Raw genomic sequence first — 16272 nt, forward strand, 5'->3', positions numbered from 1 at the left:
GAAATAGTTGTATAACATGGCACATTGATGATTTTTTTATTGGATTAGACTGTAAAATTATTTTACATTGTCGGTGCATGTCCATTAAATTCTTTTTTTTTTATGATAAAAGAATTTGAATTAGGATATGGTGTCTCACTATAAGAAAGAAACCTCTCGAAAGAACACCTACAAAATATTTATCTTTACCTTTTTTCAAAGAAATTGGTGGAACCTCTCGAATTTAAAACCTATCTTTTTACTACTAGATTAAGTCCTTGGAGTTAAATTTTTGTATTATCTATACACAATTTAATTAAAGAGTAAAATTACTTAATTAATAAATTTAACACTTGATAATATACATAAAGATAATACATTAATTTTTCTTTTACTTAGAAAATATATTAATCACTTCATAAAACAAATATTTGCATTGTCTGTTTGGATTGAACCCACGACCTACTGAAGCAATAGAACAAAAATTATCGTTCGGCCGTGCTGCAAAACCTAATATTGTTTTCTTACACACGTTAATATATAGAAATATTGGGCCTAACTAGCCTAAGTGGCTTTAGGGTTGGGACGACCGTGTCAAAGAGGAGGATAACGTGTTCTAGTCTAAGCCAAGAAAAATAATATTTATCTCACTTCAAAGATGTGGTTCAAACTTCGACCTCCATATTTAAGACATATTTTTTTCATCATTAGATCAAATTTTTGGGGTTGATTACAAATTTTTTTAATGTGTGAAGTCTGATTTGGGTGACCTTTAATATAATTTAGAAAAAGATTACTTATTAGCTTTGTTAATTATTCTACATGTAAAGACTTCGTTACTCTCTCCGTATTAAAATATAAGAAGAAAAAAATTATTTTATTTTATCAAATTATAAGAGAAAAAATTAAAGATTTTAAAATTTTTTTTTTGTTTACTCTCATAAAATTAAATACAACTACATTTAATTTACTATCTCATTTATCTTTTCTACAACCAATAACCAATAAAATTATTTTTACATCTTTCCATAAAACGTATTTCAATGAAAGCACACAAAAACATACTTTAAATTATTATGTTTTAGTTTTTCTTAATAAGTACTCCTATGATATTTTACGGTTGCCAAATTTTTATAAGGTTCATTAGTTAAAGTGCAAATTGAGTCCGCACTCTAAGTAGCTAACTGTGTTTTAGTTCGCATTTGAAGTAACAAACTGCTTTTGAGTTCGCACTGCAAGTAGCAAATTGCGTTTGAGTTCGCACTCTAAATAGTAAACTGTCTTTTTTAATAATATCAACATGTAGGGTGCAAATTGAGTTTGCTACCTAGATAATAAGGGGTAGTATGACATTTAAGGGAGCGTGTGAGAAACCTTAGGAGCACTAGCGCGAAAAGAAAAACTCTTAAAGTGCACCCGTGAGTCATTACTAGGGTGGCAATTTGATCCACCATCATTCAATCCATTCATTAAATAAAAATTTAGATGGTGGATTGAATTGAACCCATCCATCTTAATTTAAAGATCCAATGTATCACCTCATATATCATTACAAATTCATTGGATAAAATAAAAATATTCTTTTTACAAAATATATTTTAAATAAATATAATAGGAAAAAATAAATATTTAAATTATTTTATATCTATACTTATATATAAAGAGGATACAAAAGTTTTGGTGTTGACTTTTTATAATACCAAAAATACCCTTGATTTTTTTTAGTAGCAACAAAAATCTTTTATTAACAAACTCACCATAACATAAGGCTTATCTTTTTTTTTGGACATGAGTTAGACACAGGCAGACGCGGAACGCGCCTGTCTGGCCCGCTAGTTTATAAATAAAAAACTGAAATTTTAAGTTAGCAAATACTATGTGGCATGTATGGTTCTGATGCAACAAATAGAATAGAGTTCAACGATAAGTTTTAAGCTATGAAGCACGGACATAGACACAGACACGACACGGACACTAACACGTCGACACCGATAAAAATTTGGAAAAATGACATAATTTAGTGTAATCATAAGTGTCAGTGTCGATGTCGGATACGAACACCGACACGTGTCCAACACGAACACGCCTAATCTGAGAAGTATCGGTGCTTCCTAGGTTTTAAGTTAGTTTGATTTGATTTGATACATCCATACTAATTGCTCAACACCATCAAAGCACTTGGAAAATTTCTCATCTCACCCACTCACTTTCTCACCTACCCCCTGTTTTTCCATTTTTGTCCTTGGTCAAAAAATTCGGAACGCGTTTTTCGAATTATTTTTGCCTTTAAAAACAACTTCAGAATGTGTTTTTCAAATTTGAACTAAAAAAATTCGGAAAACACGTTCCGAATTTTTTGACCAAGGGCAAAAATGGAAAAACAGGAGGTAGGTGAGAAAGTGAGTAGGTGAGATGAGAAATTTTCAAGCACTTGTGGACCAATAACCCGTACAATCTTAATTTGGCCCAATATTGGATGACTTAAATTTATGCATGTTATTAGATGTGTTGCTAATCAAATTGCACATTATCTAGCAAAATTTGTCATTTCCAATTTAGATTGGGTATGGATTGAGGAAACTCCTAGTTGTATTTTTGTTGTTTTGACTTCAAATAAATCAGACATTGAGTAATGAATATCACTGTATAACAAAGGTGATCGATCGGCACATAAAAGTGTCTATCTATTTTAGTTTAATAAGTATATAAAAGCTACATAGAATATTTGTACCCAAAAAAAAAGCTACATAGAACAAACTTATTTCCTTCATTTCCAATAAAAAAATAAGGTGATTTTATGACTTGTGACAATTATTACATGATTAAATTTTACCTGAAATAAAATCAAGTAATTCATTTGTTACTTTTTACGTGTCGTTCTAGTATAAAGCTGCAAAATCAAGATAGTGGATTACCCTCATTTTGAAAAAGGAATGTAGTTATTGAGAAAGAATGAATTTTTTCCATTAATTTTATGGAAAATGAGAATCATGAGTTATTGAGAGAATAAAAGTATATATAATTGACAAATAGAAACAATTTTTTTTCCTCCCTAAAACGACACTTAAAAAGAAACGGAGAAAGTAAAATTTATTATATTGCAGATGTCATATGGTAAGAAGCTAAGTGACATTCTTTCTTGACGAAGAAACTACTAGTAAGAAACATAACAAGCATTTATGTTTCAAAAAAAAATCAGTGTAACTTATAAACTAGTAATGAAACTAGTCTTATGGTTTTATATTTGGATATGGCACTAATAATTTTGTGTTAATACAATAAAAATCACCAAGTGCTTATATATACTTTAATCATCCCCTTCTTCTCTATTCCTTGGGACACCCCCAAAATATTTAACCAATATATCAGCTACAATAGGCACCAAATCCTTACAAGGGACACTTTTCTTATACACTTCAGCTAAATGAGAATCACTTCCAATTCTTCCGCCAAGAAAAATATCAACACCTTCAGTAGGTTTACCATTTTCATCCCTAGCCATGCAACCCATAAAACCAATATCAGCAACCTGAACCTGACCACATGTGTTAGGACAACCAGTCCAATGCATTCTAACCGGTTTAGTAACCGCCACGTATCTGTCGACTTCTTCGGTTACTTTCAAAGCCCTTGCTTTTGTCTCAATTATTGCTTGTCCACAAAATTGGTTACCAGTGCATGCTACAAGTGTTTTCATTAGGATTGATGGTTCAGGTAAGAATTTTTGTTTCAAGAGAGGTTCATTAAGTAATGCATCAAGTTTTGAGTTTTCGACATTTGGAATTATTATGTTTTGTTCTACGGTTAGCCTTAGTTCGCCGGTGCCATATTCGTCTGCCAAACGAGCTAGCTCGTCCATTTCGTCTGCTTGGATTCGACCGACTGGAATGTGGATTCCTACATAGCATAAACCTTCTTGTTTTTGTGGATGAACACCTAAGATATCTCTTCTTTCCCATTGCTTTTGAACAAGTTCTTCTTTTGATGCTCTCTCTAGCTTCTTTGTTGGCATTCTTTTTTCCACCTCTGACCTGAATACTTCTATGCCCTGCATTTCTCAAACATTTATCACATATAAGCCAAGGTAGAATTGAATAGTTCTCTTACTAGTGACAATTGAAAATTATCGATCACATTAGTGACATTTTTAGAGACTAAATTGATTGATCCGGAATAACTAATGTTATTGAAAATTTTCAATTTCATATATAATTTGAAAATTCCTTAATTTCATGAATCAAAATGCCGGAAGCCTACAATTTGAAGGAATCCAAACATTTCATCTATTACATAATCGCAAGGGACGAAGTTCAAATCCCTTCAAAGAGTGTCGTAAAATGGATTGATTATAATTTATGAAAGAAAGGATTGTGTCAATGATTAAATCATCTCATTAGAAAAAGTGGTAACTTACTAATTCATCAATCAACCACATCATTCTGGTTTTCTGTCTATTCCCTCTGGTGCCGAGGTCTCTATAGGTTTCAAGAACAGCTTTACAAAGTGGGATAACATCATCTGCAGAAACCCATGCATCAAGTGGAACTGCTTCTGCACATCGCTTGGGACTAAAGAAACCACCCACCAATAAGTTGAATCCAAATCGACCTTCCTTATTTTTTGCAGGCATGTAAGCAAGATCGTTAATATGAGGATGCTCGAAAAGATCATGGGAACCTATCACACACACATTCCACTTCCTTGGCCTGCGCATTTTACCAAAAGGATTTAGCGGATATGCACGGTTACTAATGCTTGCAATGCAAGTATACTTAGCAGTAATGAACTACTCCCTCTGGACCAGATACATTAGTTTTTCAATGAACCTAAAAAGTTATTTGTTTCTTATATTAAGGACTGGAGGGGGTACCATTTTATTTCTCATCTCACACATGAAAGTCTATTGCTTGCAATGCAAGTATACTTTAGCGGTAATCAATTACTACTACTACTATTACTAACACATAAAAAATTGACTTATCAAACTTAAAATGAGTCAAATAATGTTCTTCTAACGACTCAAACTTTCTAACTACATAACTGCTTGATTTCCCTAATTAACTATAGTCAGATCATCTGACATTATGAATGAAATATTAAGATGATAAGTGTAGACTTACAAGTTTGTAATTGTTGGGTTACCAAGTGAATTAGCAGTGATGAATTGAGATAACAAATTGGTGTAAGGTCTTGTATCAACAATCTCATCAGGGTCAATACCAGCAAGAGGGTTACCAACAGGGTTTCTCACATTGTCCATTCCACTCTGCAGGCTTGTTAACCCAACCTCTGCAAGTCCCTTAAGAATTTCTGGAACATCAGGTAACGTTACACCTCGAATTTGCCAATTCTGCCTCGTTGTCACATCAGCGCATCCATCTTTGCCGTACTTTCTGATCACGCTCGCCAAGTAACGTGTTTGTGCACTTGTTGTTACCCCGTTTGGAAGTTTCAGTCTCATCATAAATCTTCCATCTGGTTTTCACAAAGCAACTGAGTTTTTTATTCTCATATATTAACACTGAATTTCTAAGTGCATGTTTGAATTAACGATGAGTTTGCATAATCATGGTGTGCTACTATAATTTTGGTAAAAACTACACTTAGAAGCTTTAACACAATCACGGTGCTGCACTGATTTTGTCAAACTCCGCGTCAATCCAAACATGCAATAAACTGATCCAAATTATGTAGGCAAATTTTGGTCTCTAAATAAAACAAAAATTCATAAAGTTCTAAATTGTTTGTTATTTAGTTATAGAGAAAATGTAACATGTATGGTCAGTGTAAACTAATTTTATTCCTAGTATGAGGGTAACATGATGAGACTAAAATGGTCAATGAATTAAAATTTCATGAATAATTTTTTCAACTTCTTAACTTTTGGACTATGCACACTACAACTTTGGAAACAAAAATTATGTTTTACTCTAAAAATGAAAGAGAATATTTAAGTTAACAAAACTAATGAACAAAACCCTATGAAGCACGGAAAAAGATACGGATACCGGACACGACGCAGACACCGACACATCGACACCTATAATAATTTTCAAAATTGACATAATTTAATGTAATCGTAAGTGTCAGTGTCATGTGTTGCACACTGACGCGTGTCCGACATCGGGACATGACTAATCCAAGTAGTGTATGTACTTTCTTGACAAAAACATAGTATGATTGAACTTTGAAGTGTAAATAAAGTTAGAGAAAACTGTAAAAAGAAAGTGAAAACTTACATTGATGCTTTCTCCTATGAAAAAGACCAAGCCATTTAAGTCTAACATCAATATCATCTTTAGTAAGTTTAGAGCTTTCAATTTCTTCAAGAGACATATTAGCCAAATCATGAATCCCACCTTCCATGAAAAGCTTCATGGGTTCTTTCTGAATCTTAACTTTTTCTTGAGGATTAATACCTCCTCTATGTTCTTCCTTCAAAATCCAATAACCATCTTTTTCTTCAACTCTAGGCTCCAACCTTGATGCATCAACTTGTGTTGAAACAGGAGCAATTGATGGAGTTGCAGCAGATAATAGCCATGTTTTGTTGTGGTGAGAGATTGATGGAGGGGTGAGAAAACGAATAGAGAATGAAGAAGACATTGGAAGGAATGAAAAGAGAGTTTGTGTTGAGGATGAGTTTGTGAGACATTTTTGTAGGATGAGATTGAGAGGAGAAGAGTGAAGTTGGGACCTTACGAGTAAGCAAGAGGTTCTTTCTTAACTCCTTCATCGTCCTTTGGTTGGAGCTAAGGGTCATCTTAATAATTTGTAGTAATTGAAGAGTATTATCCTTACTTGTCCTATAAACTATTTGTAAAATGCACATGTGGTGTCAAAATCAAAGGTTGGTTACATTCAGCATACTATATACATTTTTTATTTCTTTCTATTTTTATCTTGTACTAAAAAGTTCATCGGTAAGTTAGATCAGAATGTTCACCTAAGTTCGTACAGAATTCAAAGTATAGAAAATGCAGAAATACTTACAGATCACTCATTAACGAGGTTCTCAAATCAACAAGAGTTGATCTACGTCTTTTAGAATATAAGTTAATTCTTTATCAATATGAGAAAAAATAATGGTTAAAGTAGTTTAATAGTTATTATTTCACATTTTAAAATGAATAATATATTAAGATTGAGTTATGTTCACGCGGAAATATTTTATTAATACAAATGAAAATGCAAGCTTTTGTGTCAAAATGCATGCGTGTAATTTCAAAGAAAAATAAGCCAACATAAAATTAAACTATTACCAAAGAAACACTAAAAATATAAACTATTACCAAAGAGAAGAGACCACCACCCGAAGCATTATGTATGAATGACTCAATCTCTGTCACAAAAATATCTTCAATAAAAAATTATGAATAAATTATTAGCTTGTGGGGATTGTTCAATTTTGGCATCTTATGGATATTTAATTACAACAAGTCGCCGCAGAAATCAAAAGGGAAACCAAACCACACATAGATAGCCATAGGAAATGCCCCAAGTGGATTAGACAAGCTCATGTATAACCACATAATAAACCTTATGAGGTTTCCAAGAGTCAAATCAGGTTTTATCACCCTAAGCTGAATCAAACGGTGAACGGGTATTGTAAAAGGAAAAAAAAAAAAAACTGTATTTTTTTTATTAACCCTTTGGGAATTGGACGAAGGGACCCAATAATCTAAAATTCGGTCACGAGATAAGTAAAATCTGGTCAATAATTATTTTTATTAGGATTCAAATTCAGGTTCTACTGACTAATTTATCCTAGAGAGAGCTCATTAACCACTTGAACTCAATGTCTTAATTAAACAACTTGTATTTCTGTGAGGAAAAAAAATAGGAGACTTCACTTACTAATCCGTTACTATCTAATATCCCTAATATAAGAAAAAATTAATATATCTGATCTAAATTTTGAACTATGTACATTAATTTTTGTCGACCAAACTTTTCTTACATTTAGGACCAAGGTAGTATTACTAATGCATAATCAATCACTAATCAGTATGCATAATCAAGTACTACTAATGAGTTATATTTTTCTCTTTGCATTCATTTTCATCCTGCATTCAAACGAAACATGTATTCTTGGGTGAAAATTTGGATGTTTAACTAAAATATTCACCCACAGTATACAAACACTATCTTGATGTTCATCTTATAACTGTATCTAGATATAATCACTCGGCATTAAATATGGATTTTCAATTCACTAACAAAAAAGGGGTTTAAATATTGTTGAAGTGGTATATATTTTCTGAATGTAAATCCTCAATGAGTTGGCCAAAGTGGATTAGGCACTATAAAGCCATGCCAATTCCATTACCACACTCATTCCTAAAACTTCACCCCTCAGTTAAGTGAAAGTGCTATTGCTATTGCTACATGATCATGTAAATTGCAGGGAGTTTATCATTACATGCTACACAAAAACGACTTCGAATTTTGCGCAAGGATTGCTTTCCAAGTGACCTCTGAAATCAGCATCCCCATCGAAGCGGAAGGTATAAAGAGCTTGTCTCTGTGTCAAGCCGACAGGGTATATTTTGTAAATTTTTAATTCATCGCCACCTTTTAGCATTTCAGGTCTTTCAGGCTTCCATACAGGAACATGATTTAGGGACGTGAACTTCTTAAGAACAGCAGACTTGAAGGCCTCCATAGTTAAATTGCTAGATCTGCCAATTTGTAACAAAATAATAAGTTATCATTATGTTATCTCATGACATTCTTAATAAAGATGGAATAAGCTAAACTAAGAGACCTAATGAATTTAGGGCATGCTTGGATGGACTTATTTGAACTTATCTAATGACATAAACATTTGTGAGGCACTATTTGTGAGATCTTGTGGAAATAGCTTATGACATGTTCATAAATTTATTTATTTTTTGAACAGCAAAGTGACATGTTCATAAGTTATTTTCAGCTTATTTCCATAAGCTCATCAGGATAGCTTATGAAATCAGCCTATAAATTATACAAAAATAGTTTGACTTTATTTTATCTTTTGTTATAGAAATAGATTATACATAAGCACTTATATGATAAGCATTTATGCAATAAGTGCATAAATATACTGTTTATGTAGATATGGATTATGGCTGTTGTTTTTTCAGTTTGGACTGTCTCTGAAGTCTTCTGACCAAAACACAATCATATGATATTACTTTTTTCCTAGGCATATGATTGCCAAAGCAACCAAGAGATGCAATCAAGTTTAACATGCGTTTGATTCGTAAAATAGTAAATACTGGACAGAATAGTGCATGACAAAACAAGATAGCATAGGACAAGACAAAGCTGTATCAGAGAGATAAAGAGATAATATTTTTTATATTTGAAATTAAAATGGGTATTTTTGTATTTTTTATAGTTGTATACTATGGACAAAATTCTTGTTTTTGTCTTGTCCTTTACTACCTATTTTGTCGAGTCCCATAGCCAATTTCTAAATCAAACAGGGTACAACAAAAGTTGTCTGTTTTTTTAGCAGATCAAACGCACTTGATTATAATTTACTTTGGATTATAGCCTGAAGACAAATTTATGAATCAAATCAAGAAGTGTACCTCAAGTAAATGGACTCCATCTCAAATGTTCCTCTTTCTCTCACATAGATATGATATACAGTTTTTGACCCTCTAGTGCATTTGCAAGGGCGTTTCTTGAAGTCTGGACTCTTTTCTTCCTTCTCTCTACTCTTTGTGGCCAAGTGAATGCAAAGGCGGCAAGATGAATGTACAGCTGCCATATCCACAAGGGCCTTGAAGGAATCAGATGGCCCCTCATACTTCCACCTATTAATAAGTAAACTCAGGATGCATCGATATTCATGAAATACAAGGATAACTCAAGAAACTTCTTTGTTTACATCGTATAATTTTACCTCAATGATTGATTATATGCTTCAGGGTTTTCTGCTAGGTATCTCATGGTCTTGGCAACAGACTCAACATCTTGTAGTTCTTTAATATGTAAAACAGAACCAGGATAAGGAGCAAAATCTTGAATATTTGGAGGACCGACAACCACAGGGATAGTTCCTACAATAAGTGATTAATTTACAGAAGAAGCTTTGTAAGTTGGTATTGTTGATATTTTTGAAGTGTGAAACTTTTTGCTATACAAAACCCATTATAAAAAATTTCGGGAAGTATACATGGAAATGCGCTTTTCTCGAATGACTCAGTGGTATATTAACATAATATCATTTATTTATCACATATTAGAGGAAATTTTATCTTTTATGAGATTGTTAGAAATGATATAAAACCATTGATGTGGCTCTATCCTAACAGCTTAAGCTTTTGGGATAATCGGTTATTTAATATGGTATCAGAGCCTCTATGACTAAGTGGTCTAGAGTTCGATCCCCACTCCCCCTCACTTTCTAATTAAAAAGTGGAAATTTAAGCATATGGTAGGTGGGCCTATTGATAAACTCCAATTTAGTGTATTATATGTAGATACTTTTTGTGGTATTTTAGAATAGTTACTTATTATTATATAGATTACTCACTTGATTTGTATTATATTATATACAAAAGAGAAGAAAAGCTAAAAAGATGCAAATCCACTTTTTGAATCACTTAAAATAAATATTATATACATTATACTATTTATTATTACTACTGTATTATTATTATTATTATTATTATTATTATTATTATTATTATTATTATTATTATTATTATTATTATTATATACTTACCATTTTGTGTCTAATTATGCAAGCCCACGTGTGGAATCTCACGCTGGCCCAATTGAAAGAAGAAGGCATATACACATTGGAGATAATTTAAGAAAAAGCTGAAGCTTGAAATCAAGTGGCAAGGTAGGTTAACATCACAACACAAAAGGGATTGCAAGTTGAAAATATCTGACAACTCAAATGCAAGTAGCTGAGGCGGTGAAGTAGGAGAGAGATCTTACAGATTAAGGAAAAGGGAATTTTGAGCTCTTAAGGAACAATATGAGGCGGCAATTGAGTGACTATAAATAGGGCTGCTCAAACACAGTTTGGGGGGGCTGTACAGAGGACGTTGTACAGAGAAGACAATTTTGGAGAGGCAGAGATTGAAGAACATAGAGGTGAATACCAACAACAATTGAAGTATTTTTGGGTTATCCTCTTCTCTTAATTTCATGAATCTTTCAGTGTTCTTCATGATTATATGTAGCTAAATACTCTTCTAGGGTTTATGGTAGATCTTGTAATTGAAATTCCTTATACTATGTCTTAGTTTTATGTTCTAGTTTCTTGTTTGAATTTCTATTTTTAGTTCAATTAATTTTATCCTATTGATTTTATCACATGATTAGGAATGATCAACCTATGAATGTTTATAATCAATTGATTGATCAGCGACCGTATTGCAGTTAATTGGTGGACCTATAGGATAAATGAGACTTAGATTATTGCATGACCAAACCTTAATCTTAGTCTTCCAATCATTCAACCTTTTTGTGCTTTATGCTTTTCTTAAATTTCAACTCTTTGCATGACCAAACAAGGGGTTAATTTAGGGAAAAGAATATTAATCACGAATGACCAAACGGGTTAATAGTTTTAGTAAAGGGATTGGTAATTGAGTTAAAATAAAAGAATTCAAGTGGAACTAGACATAGGGAATCAATGATTGCGAGTGAAACCATGACCCTAGGCCTCTCTATTTTGAATCACAACTTTTACTTTTGTTTGTGTTCGTTCGTATTTTCTATTTACTTATTTAGTTACCAAAAACAAATGAAATCATCGATTAGTCTAAATAATAAATAATCTTAAATAGTTTGGTAATTGTTAATTAATCCCTGTGGATACGATAATCTTTTATACTACTTTTGCGCTAGAGTACACTTGCTCTAAGTGTGTTTTTAACGCAACACCTATGAATTATCCACGCTTCAAGCCCAAGTGGGCTCTTGCGTGAGGGGGCGTGTTAGAAATAATATAAAATCATTGATGTGGCTCTATCCTAACAGCTTAAGGTTTTGGGATAATCGGTTATTTGACAGAGATTATTGTCACTAATTACTTCATTTGCGTTATAATTGCTTCAATTTGTACCAATAGTATCGTTTACTACCCTTCACAGATGCAGAGTATCAATGCAGGCATTGCCAATAGAAACTGATTAATTATAACTATATCATAATGTCTACTTTATCCTGCAATTATAAAAAGAACTATGAATTTAAGTGTGAACAATTTATTACCCTTAACTTTATTGTTCAAGTTATCCAAAATCGAGCTTCAACTCTAAATAAACTTTTTCAAATTTTTAAAAATAAAAAATAAAATTTGGAGAAGGAGAAACTATTATTAATAACGGTAGCACTAATAGCCCCCCGGTTGGGATTTGAACCATATTCCTTAGGTTAAAAAACAAGTTTTTACCACTAAGCTGACACCTCTTGGACATGGCCGAGTAAGCCCAACGGTAAAGCTACTATATCTAGTAAATGAAAGTAAGTGAAGTGAGGTGAAGGCAGATAATTAATATAGTCCATACCAGCAACAAGTGATTGGAAGAACTTTTCAGTTACATAATCCTCCTCGTTAGAATTTTCAAATGCTAAGCTAAATTTGTAGTGCGTCAGGGTTTCCACTTTGTCAACTGCTACAAAATAAAATAAATAATCATATTAAAAATATTCAATAACATCACATATTCATTGGAACTTTGGAAGTTAATTGTCATAAACAATGGGAATAATTTCAAAAGACTTGCAAATTAACTAATGCGACATGCATAAGTCGGTTACATACAGGATTTTACACATTTATAATAAAAATAACAATTGTGTGTTAACTTCTCATATTGAATTGTTAGCATATTTTGTGTTTGTTTGTGTCCAACGCCATTAGCAATCTTCGATGATAATTGTACGTTTTCCTTACCTAAATACGGGAAGTCCACCAACCTCACCAATTCTTTAAAAAAGCAATACAAACAAAAAAGTTCAAGAAAGTGGATGGAAGGACACTTCTACTACTTCCAAACTCCTTTATTCTTTTCTTAAAGTTTTTTCTTTCGCTAATTTTTTTTTGCTGTTTTGTACTAATAGGAAGTCAAATCCAGATTCCTTGTAGTAATTATGTCACGCAGCTTTGTACAGTAATCAATCTCGATCATCGATTTGAGACTAGGTGGATTTAATTATGCATTCGTTATAGCAATTCTAGACCATTTCAACCATTGATTTAGATCCGATGGTCGAGAAGTGACATAGTTACCGCAAGGAATCCAATTCCATAGGAATTCTTCTAGTGGTGCAGAATCCAAGAAGAAAATGAGAAACAAGAAAACAGGAAAATAGAGAAATTGCAAGGAACATACTGATAATACAGTATTACTCAAATCACCAACTGAGTTAAAGTTTAGACTACGACTTTTTACAAATCTCCATCTAAGAAAATTAAGCATTAAGTTTACAGGTTTTTGAAGTTTAAAAAAGTTGTTAGAGCCTCTCAGTTCAGAGATCTGGATGCCAACCAAGATCTAGTGATCAAATGTTTGCGACTTCTATTTATATATCAATATCACAGCACAAGCAATTGGCCATGTCATGTGCGCTCCTACCATTCTTCCAAGTCCAATGACACTCGTCAGAAAGCATTTTATAGATAGATAATTTATTCTAAAAAACTAGGAAGCATTTGCAACAACATTACAATCTTTCAACGTTTAAAATCTGCAATCCAATGACTTTCTCCTTCCATATTTCAAACAAGATAACTCAACAACAAAAGGGATAATGCCACTTCAATTTTGAAAACAGCAAAATCAGACATTAATATAAAAGTTTATCAAAATTATTGTAACTTACCTCGTCCATCCCGGTTCCTATGACAACCACCATAAGAGTCAATCGAGATGTTTGTTTTTTCAAGGGCTTCAAGAGCTTGTAACCGGAAATTTCGAGCACCACAGTTCGAAATGAATGCAGCTGCAAGAGCTTTTTCAGTTTTTGGCTTTACCGGTGCCATGATGTCATATTCGGCCCATGAAAAATATCCAACAGGAACATCAGACGATAGACTGGTTGTCATTACAAGGTTATATCCCCTCCTAATTAGACAAGGACATAGTAATATCAGTTTACTTGTTGACACTTTTTCTAAAGATTTTGAAATAGGAAATGCTCTCAATGAAAAACCAAGAACAAGCACAAAGTTCAATTGAGGAAAACTAAAAACATAGACATAAGCATTATGCACAGATTAACGCTTACAACAAAACATACACGTGGTTTCAAATGCAGTCAAAAAAGAGAGGAAATATAGCTGAATAAAAACATTGTACAACATTAAACCACAAAAATTTCTGCATTACGCCACACATTTCCATGGAACTATAGATCGGTACAAAACCATCATACATATTAAGTAACATATACAAAACAAATGATCTAATCTAATGAATTAACACTTTATGACAGTGCTTACCCACCGTCGAGCCATGTGAATATTGTTCTCTGCATAGTATTGTGCCGATTCCATTGATCGCAGAACACTTGCAGCTCCAGGTTGTTGAGCTAAGCCAAATGCAGCATCAGGTTTCTGGTTCCCAGTAAACCCAAATTTACATCCAACTGAACATGAGTTCCACTCCTGCATTTGATTGAACTAATAACTTTAGACAGACAACAAGACTTCATAAGAACAATCATCACAAGATAACATATGCGAATGCACTTTGCTAAACAGATTGATAAGCTAATACTATCTCATTCATAAATAGATTGAATGCACTTTGCTGAAAAGTAAAAACCCATGATAAATCTTGACCATGAAAATTAAAATATGTATATTTTAGCTGTCAAAAAAGAACATTTTTTTCAGATAAAGCAGCTCGTGTACAATACAAGTTCAAAACTTGCAGATTATAAACCATGACTGTAACTCTGTCAGTCTAGAGCTCACTGATGGGAAATAAACTACAAACTGGATTATGACGAGCACTTGCCTAGGCTTTGGTCAAAAAATTTGGTATTTTAGGGGTTTGTTTAGGGCAAACCTGAGATTTTTAGGGGTTAGTTTAGGGCAAAATTGAGATTTTTTTGTTCAAAACTGAGATTTTTCAGTGCAAAACTGAGATTTTTGTTTAAAACTGAGAGTTTGCAGGCTTTATAAATTTATGGCTCCGCCACTGGTTACGGTAAGCTAATCAACTAACTTGTGAATAAACTACTAACTACCCTTAAAAAATTAACCAAAAGGTCTAAAAATAACATATGAGCATTAAAAAAAACACAGCAAAAATTATCTAAAACAGTAAAAATTAATAGCTATCAACTACTAATCTTAAAAAAAGCATGAAAGAAGAAACTAAGCAGAATCAAATAAACCTGATCAGCTCCAGAAACAAAAACAGGTTCCTTAACAAAGTCTCTTGAATATGTAACAGCATCTTCCCTTTCCAACCATTCCTCACAGCTTTCTATCTCTGATTCCAGATTCCTAATACCACCAATCATCTCTAACCCCAAATCATCACTTTCAACAACCCCACGAGACCTATAGAACAAGTCAGCAACCATAGCTGCATTCTTCGCCATATCTAACCTACCCAAAAACGCGATCTCTGCAATTACAACAAGAGCCACAAATAAAGGCATCAAATTCGACCATTTCTTCTTTGGAACAGTAACACCAACGGAAACAGGTAAACCCTCTTGGGTTTTTGTTGTTGTTGTTGTTGTCTCTGTTCTCGAGCCTCGTTGATTCCAAACGAGACCCATCAATTAATTCTACTTCCAATTTTCAATTCCTCAATTTCCCACTTTTTTCTTACCCAGAAACTTCGATTGAAAGTGAAAAAAAAAAGCTTGTGGAGGTAGTTGAAATGGGTTCCGTTACAGACACGATTCCATGAAGAAGAAAAAAGGGTGATGGTTGAAGATTGAAGTTGCGCCTCCGTCGACGATAAAGAATGCAAAATTTGCACTTTATTCGTCAATGGGGCAAAGATTTTTCGAAAATTCAAAGTCTATGGAGTGGTTTGCTGAAATTCTGACCGAAACCAATAAGAAACAAAAACAAAATGACGATGAAATTGTAGGGGCTTATGTTTGTGTAACTTTGGAGTTTTTTTTTTTGGACAAAATGATGGTTCACATAATCTTGTCCAATTTATATATTTGGGCTTTTGAGGTGGGTTGCTATCAGGTCCACATCTACACTGTCTTTTCGTTTCTTTGGTTTCAAGTTATTGTGCAATGCATACTTAATGAAAATCATAATAATTAATGTGTTATGTTAAACACGGCATTTGATGTACTTGT

At 33.0% G+C, this 16272-nt stretch overlaps 2 protein-coding genes across 3 annotated transcripts; both read right to left on the bottom strand.

Annotated features, from left to right (window-relative positions):
* Nucleotides 1–3043: 3043 nt before the first annotated feature.
* On the bottom strand, nucleotides 3044–7323 carry LOC123921147 (ferredoxin--nitrite reductase, chloroplastic). The gene is made up of 4 exons (XM_045973562.1): nucleotides 6219–7323; nucleotides 5100–5454; nucleotides 4394–4685; nucleotides 3044–4027 (listed from the first exon to the last, which is right to left on the bottom strand). The coding sequence occupies exons 1-4, from the start codon at nucleotides 6583–6585 to the stop codon at nucleotides 3287–3289; spliced, it is 1755 nt and encodes a 584-aa protein (XP_045829518.1). The 5' UTR covers nucleotides 6586–7323; the 3' UTR covers nucleotides 3044–3286.
* A 666-nt stretch (nucleotides 7324–7989) lies between these two features.
* On the bottom strand, nucleotides 7990–16098 carry LOC123921148 (glycoprotein 3-alpha-L-fucosyltransferase A). 2 transcript variants are annotated; one of them, XM_045973564.1, is made up of 7 exons: nucleotides 15337–16098; nucleotides 14439–14599; nucleotides 13816–14057; nucleotides 12498–12602; nucleotides 9872–10028; nucleotides 9555–9782; nucleotides 7990–8660 (listed from the first exon to the last, which is right to left on the bottom strand). In XM_045973564.1, exons 1-7 carry the CDS (start codon nucleotides 15727–15729, stop codon nucleotides 8405–8407), a joined length of 1542 nt encoding a protein of 513 aa, XP_045829520.1. In that variant the 5' UTR covers nucleotides 15730–16098; the 3' UTR covers nucleotides 7990–8404. The 2 variants fall into 2 exon arrangements, with proteins under 2 accessions (XP_045829520.1, XP_045829519.1); XM_045973563.1 differs by having other exon boundaries at nucleotides 12498–12605.
* Between the last annotated feature and the right edge of the window lie 174 nt (nucleotides 16099–16272).

Source organism: Trifolium pratense, linkage group LG4, assembly GCF_020283565.1.
Source record: "Trifolium pratense cultivar HEN17-A07 linkage group LG4, ARS_RC_1.1, whole genome shotgun sequence".
In the NCBI taxonomy this organism is placed as follows: Eukaryota; Viridiplantae; Streptophyta; class Magnoliopsida; order Fabales; family Fabaceae; genus Trifolium; species Trifolium pratense.